The following is a 12,148-nucleotide window of genomic DNA, read 5'->3' on the forward strand; positions in this document are numbered from 1 at the left end:
CATATCTGTTTCTCATCACAATTTTATCTTGTCCACAAAAAGAGAAATTCCCTTGCACCCAGACCTTGACCTGACAAGATTGTGGACAGTTATTATTGGCCAACACAACTGTGTGGACTATACTATCAAATAATATACATTCAGTACATAAATAATATATTTTTAGTATATTAAAATATATATTATATTTAAAAAAAATATATTATTTGAGTACTAAAAGTGTATTATTTTGTATAATGAACATTCCGTATACAAATAATGTATTATTAGTATATTAAAAATGTACCTTTTTGTTACGATTTACACAGCACTGCATAGACTATGGTCCTTATAATAATTTGGACTATGGTCCATATAATAATTTGGGGCTCGATTCTAGGCTCATATGTTAAGAATTGTGCCTCCAGGCATCGTTAGACTATGGTCCTTATAATAATTTGGACTATGGTCCATATAATAATTTGGGGCTCGACTCTAGGCTCAGATGTTAAGAATTGTGCCTCCAGGCATCGTTCGATTGTGATCAGCGAATGAGGTTGTATTTGTTCATAACTACACAGCTGAGGTTGTCATAACTACACAAAGAATGTTGTATCTGTTCATAACTATACAAAGAGTCAATATCATTTCTATTGAGGCTCGAACTCATCCAATGGGAGGGACAACTAGACCAATTTAGTAAAATATCAAGAATTGCCAATCCAAAAAACCTTTCTATCTTGTAAATAGAGTAGAATTTCACAATTTAAATGGTAGCGGCTAAACAGTGGGTACAAGAATCATCTTCTGTATGTACATCACGGTGGCGGAGAAGCAATCTAAATGAGTTTCCAGTTACTGACCACCACTTCCACCGCACAAGCGACGCCGCCACCGTTGCCGCCGTCTCTTGCCCCAAGGACCCACATCCCAGCCCATGTATACACGCACCCAGCCGCAATCCTCCTGGAGCTCTGCACCTCCGTGAAAGAGCTCCGGCAAATGCTCCCAGTCGTGATAAAAAACGGCCTCTACAACGAGCTCCTCTTCCAAACCAAGCTCGTAAGTCTATTCTCTAAATACGGCAGCTTAAACGAGGCCGCCAAGGTCTTCGAACCCATTAATCCCAAACAGGATGCTCTGTATCACACTATGCTCAAAGGACATATCCATCACTCCTCTTTAGACTCTTCCTTCTCGTTCTACTCTCGTATGAGATCCGACAATGTCACTCCCGTTGTATATAACTTAACATATTTGCTAAAAGCTTGCGCCGACAATTCTGATATTCAGAAGGGCAAACAGATACACGGGCAGTTGATTCTGAACGGGTTTTCGAGCGATCGGTTCGCAATGACCAGTGTTGTAAGTCTCTACGCGAAATGTAGGCTGGTTGAGGATGCGCACAAGATGTTCGAGAGAATGCCTGAGAGGGATATAGTGTCTTGGAACACGGTTATTGCTGGGTTTGTGCAAAACGGGATGCCTAAGAGAGCGTTGGAATTGGTTGTGAGGATGCATAGGGAAACTTCACTTAGGCCTGATTTTGTTACGCTTGTTTCGATTTTGCCTGCCTGTGCTGCTACTGGAGCCTTGAGGATTGGGAAATCGATACACGGGTATGTTGTGAGGAATGGGTTGGAATCTTCTGTGAATGTTTCAACTGCCTTGGTGGACATGTATGCAAAATGTGATTCAGTGGATGCTGCAAAGTTGGTCTTTGACAAGATGGAGCTTCGGAGTGTTGTTTCGTGGAATGCTATGATCGATGGGTACGCGCAAAGTGGGAACTCGGATGAAGCTCTAATGTTGTTTGAAAAGATGTTGGATGAAGGATTGAGACCTACTAATGTTACTGTCATGGCTGCTCTACATGCTTGTGCTGATTCGGGGAGCCTTGAGCGTGGGCGAAGAATTCATGAACTGATTGATCGGTTAGGCCTTGCTTCAGACGTTTCGGTTGTCAATTCTTTGATTGCAATGTACAGTAAATGCAAGGCAGTCGATATTGCTGCTGGATTGTTCGAAACTTTACCCAGAAAGACGCTTGTGACTTGGAACGCGATGATCTTGGGCCTCGCGCAAAATGGGCAGGTAATGCAAGCCTTGAGTCTTTTCTGCAAAATGCAACTGAATAACATCAGACCTGATTCGTTCACGCTGGTTAGCGTGGCTACAGCGCTTGCAGAGTTATCAGTACTGCGCCAGGCCAAGTGGATCCATGGATTTGCTGTGAGAACTTGTCTGGACAAGAATGTGTTTGTGATGACTGCCCTCGTGGACATGTACGCGAAATGTGGAGCAGTTTACACCGCGAGAAGGCTGTTTGACGCGATGGAGGATAGGCATGTGACGACTTGGAATGTTATGGTGGATGGATATGGCACACACGGATTTGGGAAGGAAGCTGTCGAGTTGTTTGAGGATATGCGCGGGAGCTCCATAGAGCCTAACGACATAACATTCTTATGCATCATCTCGGCTTGCAGCCACTCGGGGTTTGTAGAGAGGGGGCAGCATTACTTCGATGTGATGCAGGAAGAATATGGCATACATCCCTCAATGGACCACTACGGTGCCATGGTTGATCTCCTTGGTCGAGCTGGTAGGCTCAACGAAGCTTGGGACTTCATCAATAACATGCCCGTTGAGCCTGAGATCAACGTCTTCGGTGCAATGCTGGGCGCTTGCAGGATCCACAAGAACATCGAGCTCGGGGAGAAGGCTGCAGACAGACTATTCGAGCTGCACCCTGACGACGGTGGATACCATGTTTTGCTCGCTAACATATACGCCTCGGCTTCAATGTGGAACAAAGTGGCTAAAGTCAGAACCCTGATGGAGAAGAAAGGGATTCGCAAAACCCCCGGCTGCAGCCTAGTCGATTTGAGAAACGAGGTCCATTCGTTCTACTCTGGCAGCACAACCCACCCCCAATCCAAACAGATCTATGCATATCTCGAAACTCTGCTCAAAAAGATCAAAGCCGCTGGGTACACCCCCGTTACAGATTCATTCCACGATGTTGAAGACGATGTTCAGGAGCAGCTCGTCAGCACCCATAGCGAAAAGCTCGCTATTGCATTCAGTCTTCTGAACACCAGCCCTGGTACCGCTATCCATATCAGGAAAAATCTTCGGGTTTGCAGCGACTGCCATACTGCAACGAAATTCATCTCTCTCGTTACTCAGAGAGAAATTATCGTCCGTGATATGCACCGGTTCCACCATTTCAAGAATGGAACCTGTTCTTGTGGTGATTACTGGTGATCTTCCATGGCAGGTACCATTCATTTCTTTATAGCTGCAGCACTTTCTGAGTTTCTGTATCATCATTCTGCATTCTCAAATTTACATATTACAACTGTTCTATATATTCATTTATAAGTTTATAAAGCAAGAATGTAGACTCGTATGATCTTAATAGCCTCCAGAGAGTATCAGCACGAGTTGCTACTCTTTGGACTATTCAAAATAGTTTGCAAAATTAACAACATATAATAATAATAATAATAATAATAATAATTGAGTAAATAACACAACTTTTACTCTGTAAGGCCACGCCCAATATACTTTTTCACCATCGAACAAGAGAGCTTTTTACACTTTACAAGACTCAATGAATTATTAAATTACGACTGACACTCTTTAAAACATGAATCATGTAAACAACTTTATGAAAAAGTATAAGCATACAATTTGAACTAATCCTCCGGATTACACAAATTGTCACCAACCTGATTTCTCGATATTAATTGTACTCCAGATAATACTCTGATCTGTACCTTGAAGTTTTTCCTATAACTTGCTGGGGGACATATTAATCCTTCAGAATCTTATACACACTCACTCCATTAATGAATTGAAAAGAAACACCTCATATTACATTATTTTGTACCCAAATACTGCTAATATTTCACATAGTTGTCAACAATGATGGAGGATTATATTCTCTAGCCTGGATGGGGGACCCGACCCACTTTTCCTTCCATTTCTTCCCCGCCGGCGCTGGAATAGCCCGGAACTGTTCCACCATTTCTGGCCCCATAAAGAACAGCTTGGTTTATTTCATGGCTTTCCAGACTCATAACAGGCCTCATGCCACCATAAACTGGGCCTATACTTGAAACTTGTTGGGGAAGCCCGACGGGTACTTGACCCGGAATGACCTGAAAGGGTTGAACGTATTGACCTCGTTGAGGAATTGGATGCGGCGGGTGGCTGCCAGCGGCGGCCTGAACGGGTCCAACTCCGGGGACGTAATAAATGGGCATTGGTTGAACTTGTGGTCCCGGGTAATGCCAATACGGGCTACCCGGATACCCGGGTTGCTGGGGCGGACCCGGATTCGGGTTCTCGCCCGTGGTCGTCTCAATCGACGTTGCTCTGGGAAGCTGTTGATCGGGCTTTGTTTTCACCGGCGGGAGATCCGGCATGACGGCGACGTTAGGAGTGGCCAGCGCCGATGACGTGGAGCAGAACGGGGAAGAAGAAACGGCCGGGGCGGGCGAACCCGGTTCCGAATTCGAGGCGGTCTCGTGGAAAAGATGCTTGTTGTTGTTGTTCTTCATCCGGGAAAGCGGCGGCTCGTCGGCGTTCTCCAACCCGAACAAATAATCCGGCACTTCCGACACAATCGACGACGCCTCCGACCGCCCCCGCTCCAAACCCGGACCCGACCCGCCATTCAGCGCGTCCACAAACCAGTGCTCCCGCTTAGCCGACCCGTCGAGAATCGAGTTAATCGTGCTCGCCCTGGAATCCGCGTCGGTCGGAAATAGAAAAAGCCGCAGACGCGCCGCCTTGTGAGTCTGCGCCACGCGGTCATACTCGTCCATCATATTCTCCACGTCCTCGTCCGTCGTGACCGTAATCAACGAGTCGAGATCCTCGTTCGGGAGCTGGTACTTCACGACCACGCTCGCCGTGCCGGCGAGCTTGGAGAGCTTAACCAGGAGCGACGCGAAAGACGCGTGGCGGTTCAACGCGACGATGCGCGTGTCGCCGCCGACGTAGCGGAGCTGATTGTCGTGCGGGCGGGGAAGGATCTTCCCGCCGAAACTGCACATGAAGCGGACGCGTGGCAGCTGCTGAATGGAGACGCCATCATCGGCGGCGAGGTTTTGGTGGTGCTCCGATCGCGGCGTCGAAGCCACGGAGTCGCCGGCGTTGGAGTCCAACTCCATAGCTGCGTAGCGTGCCGCCATGACTGCAATAATATTGAGAATCAAGAATATACAATATAGCTGGGTATGTATACATATATGTATCTATTTATATAATGATAAAAGAAGCCTATTGCCTATTAGCGTAAATTTGGACCATGGAAATATTTGAACATAATCAACTATGATTCCACAAAGCCATTAGTCAAACCTCAACTCATTAAATTATGGTTGAAAAAATCTCTAAGCCCTTTTGGGACTCTCGGAGAGGGTCTAATGCCTAGGGCGACTAGGCAGATTATTCGGCACTTAGGCTTCTGTGTATTTTTTCTTTTAAATTTGTGTAAGTATTTTTAATTTTTTAAAGACTAATAATTATAAACTATATAATACTTTAATAATTAATACTAAAATATTAAATATTAACCTAAAAAATATCTAGACTTTTAACAATTTAGAGTTATTTTGCTCAAAACGATATTGTTTTGAGTGGAAGAACCCATAAAAAAAAATAATAGTTAATCGGCCGACTAGGCGGCCTAGTCGGTGCCTAGGACGTCTAGTTGGTGCCTAGGAGGCCTAGGCGGTCAGCATCTAAGCGGCCTATGCGATGCTTAGGCGGTCTAGTTAGCCACCTAACCGGCTGACCGCCTAAACCACCGATTAAGGTGATTCGGTAGACGATCGACCGGCGCCTAGCGCCTAAGTGGCGATTAATTGGCGTCTAGGTGGAATTTTTACAACACTGCGTGATAAAATAATAAATTCTACTTTTGATTATCAAGTTATAAACTAATAGTAAATTTAATCACTGAGTTATACATACAATACGATATTTTGATTATTAAAAAAACTCTAGCTAATTAAGACTAGTAATGAAATTTCACTTTCTATTGAAATGCATAACACTTCACCTCGATCACTAGAAAAATAAATTGGTGTAATAGAGGTTAGTGATATAAGTTTATGGTTACTAAGTCGTTAAGTTTGAGTACAATTTTGATATGATGGAGGAATAAAATAAGTGTTAAAATTTCATTATTAGTATTGGTTAACTATAATTTCTGAAGAGGAACACTAAACTTTAATAAACTCGTGAATGGAAAGGCCAAAATGGCAAAATGCTACTTCCAATTTCCTAATAACCTGAGGACAAAAATTGATGATGCTTATATAACATAAAAACTAGAGTTAATATCACAAATGGTCCTCTGACTATTGGGGTAGTACTCCGTTTAGTCCTTGACTTTCAATTCGACCACAAATGGTCCCCTGACTTTCATTTTTGACCACAAATAGTCCTCCATTAAAATTTCTGTTAAATATGTGTTAAATCTAGGGGTATTATCGTCAAATTGATATATATAATGGTCATAAAACAAAAATGTTTAGAATTTTTCACCAACAAGCATAATTGAAACAATTAACAAATATAAATACTCCTAAATAAAAAATAATGCACCTTATATCTCATAATTATGCGTACAAAATGAAGATTTAATATTAGAGCTATCTGTTTTAATTTAACGAACAGATTAAAATGGAATTTTTTTTTTCAAAAACCTTGCTTCCATTATTTTCATGGTTGTTCATACATGGCCGATATTAATAGTTTTCACTCTTCATTAATCGATCAAACATTTTGTTTGGGACATAACTGAAGGCCGTCACCGTTGAATTAATATAATTAATCAATTAGAAATTGCGGACATTAATCATGGATTTTTATTTAATTTGTTCATTTATGTAATTTGTCACGTCCATTTTGTTTTTATATTTATTAACTTAATGTTTATTAATGCTTGAAATTAATTATGTTGTCATATAATTATCAAAAAGAAGTAATCATAATAATATTAATCAATTTGACGATATTACCCCTAGATTTAACACCTATTTAACAGAAATTTTAACAGAAGACTATTTGTGGTCAAAAATAAAAGTCAGAGGACCATTTGTGGTCGAATTGAAAGTCGAGGACTAAAACAAGTACTACCCCAATAGTTTGAGGACCATTTGTGGTATTAACTCTAAAAACTAATATGCTATTACTCTATAATAACTCACAGAAGTACAAATTTTCCTATTACATTTTAAATATAATTTATAATATATTTTTATTTATTATTAATTCATTGAATTTTAAAAATTAAAACCATATAAACCGGAATATATATATATATATATATATATATATATATATATATATATATATATATATATATATATATATATATATATTTTATTTATTTCTTTATTTATTTATTAATTAATTATGGGCCTTTCCATTGTTGGATGCCCTGCCAGTGAAGGCATACAAAAATAATTTTGGAATATGCTACTGCGTTATCTATTATCTCCCTTTTAATTTTGGATGATAATCCATGTGTTTCATTTGCCTCTTTGATTATGATTTTTATTTTTATTTTTACTTTCTAATGATAAAATCCTTTTTAGGTGAAAATCCATTGACGGTGACCCGGCCTTCTATTCTGATCTCTTCATGTTAAATTCTATTTCAACATTAAAAATACAATATGCTAAAATAAGATATAAAAGACCAAATCAGCCACTTCTTTATTATTAAGTGACATATTAATGACTGATTTAATTTTTAAAGGATTAAATTTGTCACTTTAATAATAAATGAAGGATTGTATTTACATTTCAAATAATTAAATATATTTGCATTTTAGTCACAATTGAATGACCAGAAATGCTATTTATCTTCTTTTTTTTTTTTTTTCTGAAGATAATATAAGAATATATTCAAGTAATAAAGGACAAAGATAATGAGTAGAATGTAAACAAATGCAGCAAAACCAATAGCTTGATTCTAATCTGCTGCAAAGAAAACAAAAAAAAGAAGAAAAAAAAAATATGTTTAAAGGTGAGAGTTGACGTTGAAGTTTGGGGTGGCAAGTTTGTCAGGCGTGGCGGTGAGGCGAACGACGTGGCNTTGATTCTAATCTGCTGCAAAGAAAACAAAAAAAAGAAGAAAAAAAAAATATGTTTAAAGGTGAGAGTTGACGTTGAAGTTTGGGGTGGCAAGTTTGTCAGGCGTGGCGGTGAGGCGAACGACGTGGCTTCCAATTATATCCAATAAAACACAACCAAAAAAAAAAAAAATCAATTCCAAGCCATCAGATCAGATGGACGAATTTGCTTCAATTACGAATATTTTAGAAAATAATGATCTCAAGTCTCAACCAGCCAATAAAGATAAAGATGTCTCATATATAATTTTAACAATTATATGGTATAGTTGGTTCAGATTGAAAAAATTTGAGTTATTAATTACAAGGTTTAAAATTTCTCTCGCCTATTCACCTTCTTAATTTGAACTGGTTTTCTTATATTTTTTTTTTTGCCAACTAAGATCATAAGACCGGCTTTACACAAAGCTCACATTTAAGTAGTGACTATAGGTTTTCCTGTAAATCAAAGTGTCATGCATGGGTGAAAAATCAATAACATGATTAGGTTATTAGGAATATGTTATTAAAAGCAATAATGGTATAATTGAAGGACAAAAAATTATTAATTTCTTATAATTCAATCACGAAAAGTGTTATTTATTTTCTCTAAAAGGGGTAGCTAGTTGAGTGGAATGTGCATAATTCTTGTATTTAAATTTCAGGCTATTACATAGGAGTAGGGATGAAAAGTGTCATTTTTCCTTTTGACAAATGTCCATTTATTTTTTTGTTGGCAAAAATTATAATTGAACAAATTTTAATTTTCAACCTTAGGTTATTTGGAAAACTCTATCTCAACCATGTTATTTATGTCACGAATAAATAAATATATTTTTTCCGACTAAGTACACTATAAAACACTTACTTTAATATAGCATAAAAACAAACTAAAAACATATCTTTCAATTTATTTAAATGCAACCCCTCAATTGTTATTCTCAATCTTTTGCATCACAAAAAGTTATTTTAATTTCACTTAACTCTCCTAACCTGAAAACTACTGCTACACCTAAAATCAATGGACAAAAATAGAATGGGGTGGTACTGGTGACATCAATGGCGGTTCAGATATAATTCTTTATTCCAGGTAAATATATAATTTTATTATCTTGCTATGATAACTTAAGTGATTGACTAATTAACATTTAGTCTTGCTTCTAGTAATAAGGTGGGCGCTCGGACTCACTACAAACTTAATGAGCCATTGTATAACTTGAAATTTACTTTCTTCATGGACTTTGAGACGGTTTAATTTATGAGATACATGATATAGTCTGATGAATGGTGATACCGCGAAATTTGAATTATAAAAAAGTATTCCGTATATTATTTATTTTTGCAGTGACTCTAGGGACGGGATCCTATGGATTTAGAATTAATTCGGCGAAATTGAGATCACTCAAGTATTTAATATATATATATATATATATATATATATATATATATATATATATATATATATATATATTATTTAACTTAATTTTAATTTTGGTTTTAATTTTAATTTAAAATTTGGAAAGCAAGTTGGAAAATGATTAAGGGAATCTTTCGTTTTCAGTGACTAGGTGGTCGGTGGCTAAGAACACTTTTAGGACAGGGACTTGTCGGATCAAACAACAATTTGTATGTGGTGGTCATTGCCCCTTTGCTTCCCACTTGCCCACTTTATTTCTACATTCGTCACGATAATGACATGAAACGCAATTGAGTTATATGATCTTGTAAAAAATAATATGAAATATCATGTTACAAAAGTTTATTCTTACTTCCCAATTTGTTATCATCTTTTTGTTAGCTAGTGACCAAAAATATATGTTTGGGATTTTCTTGATGAAGTGAATTGGAAAAGTTGATTTTTTAGTTGTGTATGGGGCCTCGTGGAGTTATTAAGTAACTCAATTGGTTCAATAACGAAAATAGTTGGTTAGTCTCAGACTAATAATTGGTGTTACAAAGTTTCGAAAGGGTGATCAAATAGATAGATGAGACATGATTTTCATGCCTAAAGGTAATGAATTTAATTTTTATTAATACTTTCTTGGTCTCGGTCTTGGTCTTTCTGATGCAGTTTACAAGAATAGTTTGTATATCAAACTATTATACAATAGTGATTGCGGATTTTCCTCATTAAAAAAAAAATTAGTTAACTTGGATTCAAGATAAATAGTCATTCAAGCTCACATAGAACGTCACAGTGTCACACCCATTCTAATTAACTAGTGTACTTGAATACTCTCTAATCTCTCAATATAGTGTGAACACAAATCACTACTTCCAACCTAATTTGCACTATCAATTGCCATCTATGATCTATCTATTCATTTTTCATCTTTTAACTATATATTTTTTTTTTCTTTAAAACGGTGAAAGTTTTATTGATACAAAGAATTTTATATACAATGTTTGACATAAAGAATAGAGAATCAAATCAAAGCTAAGGTTGGGCAGAGAATAGAGATAAAAATCAGTACATTTCCAGCCCAAAAGAACTTCACAGAATCACTGCCAGTACTCATTATATAACTCCATGCCAATTCCCTCACAGGGTCACAGCCAAGAAGAATGCTAGCTGGCCAAAAAGATGGTTTCCTGGTTGAAACATAATTATTATATTTGAAAGTCAAAGACGTAACTCGATTCTTGTCATTATTGTTTTAGTTGAGCATGTTGTACATGATTTTTATAGTGTAGGGTCATTACGAGATGTCTTGAGCATATCCTAACTATAAGAGACACCCCGTATCATACCTTCGATCTGGATCAATCCAAGGGGCAAAGTGCTGGCCATATTGATTTTTCGATACGAGAGGGGGTTCGAACTCCCGACCTCTTTTAAGGGATAAGAGTGCACGACTTATCACGCCAACCAAACTGATTTTCCTGCTAATATTTTGGCAATCTCATTTTACTCCCTAGTCCCTATACACATATCTTAAATAATTTGATTTATAGAATCTAAAATCCCATTTGAAATAAACTAAAAGCATCTCAAGTATTGAAGATTGTCACCGTTTTACTCTTTTCCAGCAATAAAGTATATGAAATTATATAAGAAATATGAAACTCTTGTGAGATAGTGTGGAACCAATCTTCATGGTTGCCCCATAAGAAAATGATCAATTTTGAGAGATTATTGAAAAAATCAGTGTAGGCAGGCTGCTTGTGCCTATATGAAGCCCATATAATACTGGACTGCAAATTCACCTGTTGGGCCAGAGAAAAAGATGTTGGACCAAGAACCCAAGCCCACTCCTGAATTATCCACTCACATGCCAATAGTTATACTATGGACCGGGTCTACCTATAAGGTAAACCATCACAATTTACATATGGAATGTTCATAATAATTTATATATAGTTGTGAACATTCAGCATACAAATTGTGAATATTCAGTATGTAAATTGTGTATTTTGAATCTGGATCCACATTATAATTTGCCCTAACCAGCACTCCAGTTGTTATACCATGGACCAGGTTCACCTTGCAAGGTGAACGCTAGTCCTAAACAAAATTGAATTGAGTATTTTTAGTATTGAAACTGTGAACTTCTATAATGTAAGTTGTGTTTTTAAGTCAAAACACATAATAATTGTACTAAATTTTAAAAAGATTAATTGTACTAATTGTAACAGAATCAGTAGTACTACAAATTTTAAAAAGATTAATTTGTGCAATTTTAATATTGAAATTGACTGCAACATTTGAAATGAACTTGTGAATATCAAACAAGGTAATCAATTACATACGGGGTATTAGATTCATTTTTTATTCCTTTTTACTTATCAAATAGGGTCAATGGAGGCATGCAGCCAATAGACAAAAATTCTGTTGTCATGCCTTCCAAATTTTTCCTTAAAAAATGTACCTTTCCTCCCCAAAAAATGTATCTTCTTACTAAATATAATGTGTTCTAAGTAGCCAAGCATTTGAGCACACATAAGATGAAGCCATGCAAATTTCACATGCATTTGGCTGTTTTAATGCTGCATATAGGTTATAAACTATGGTGGTCAGACTTTACATAT

The 12,148-nt window shown here is 37.3% G+C and overlaps 2 protein-coding genes across 2 annotated transcripts; one reads left to right on the forward strand and one right to left on the reverse strand.

Annotated features, from left to right (window-relative positions):
* The first annotated feature begins 737 nt into the window (after positions 1-737).
* LOC116024296 (pentatricopeptide repeat-containing protein At1g11290, chloroplastic) lies at positions 738-7,773 on the forward strand. Its single transcript, XM_031265190.1, has 2 exons — positions 738-3,262; positions 7,602-7,773. Exon 1 carries the CDS (start codon positions 823-825, stop codon positions 3,247-3,249), a length of 2,427 nt encoding a protein of 808 aa, XP_031121050.1. The 5' UTR covers positions 738-822; the 3' UTR covers positions 3,250-3,262; positions 7,602-7,773.
* Positions 3,505-5,237, reverse strand: LOC116024302. Its single transcript, XM_031265196.1, has one exon. The coding sequence runs from the start codon at positions 5,184-5,186 to the stop codon at positions 3,933-3,935; it is 1,254 nt and encodes a 417-aa protein (XP_031121056.1). The 5' UTR covers positions 5,187-5,237; the 3' UTR covers positions 3,505-3,932.
* Positions 7,774-12,148: the final 4,375 nt, after the last annotated feature.

The sequence above is a fragment of the Ipomoea triloba genome, chromosome 1 (genome assembly GCF_003576645.1).
Source record: "Ipomoea triloba cultivar NCNSP0323 chromosome 1, ASM357664v1".
Lineage (NCBI taxonomy): Eukaryota > Viridiplantae > Streptophyta > Magnoliopsida > Solanales > Convolvulaceae > Ipomoea > Ipomoea triloba.

Bases quoted from the DNA above. Each gene is read 5' to 3' on its own strand.
- LOC116024302 (XM_031265196.1), bottom strand. From the start codon at position 5,186: ATGGCGGCACGCTACGCAGCTATGGAGTTGGACTCCAACGCCGGCGAC.
- LOC116024296 (XM_031265190.1), top strand. From the start codon at position 823: ATGAGTTTCCAGTTACTGACCACCACTTCCACCGCACAAGCGACGCCG.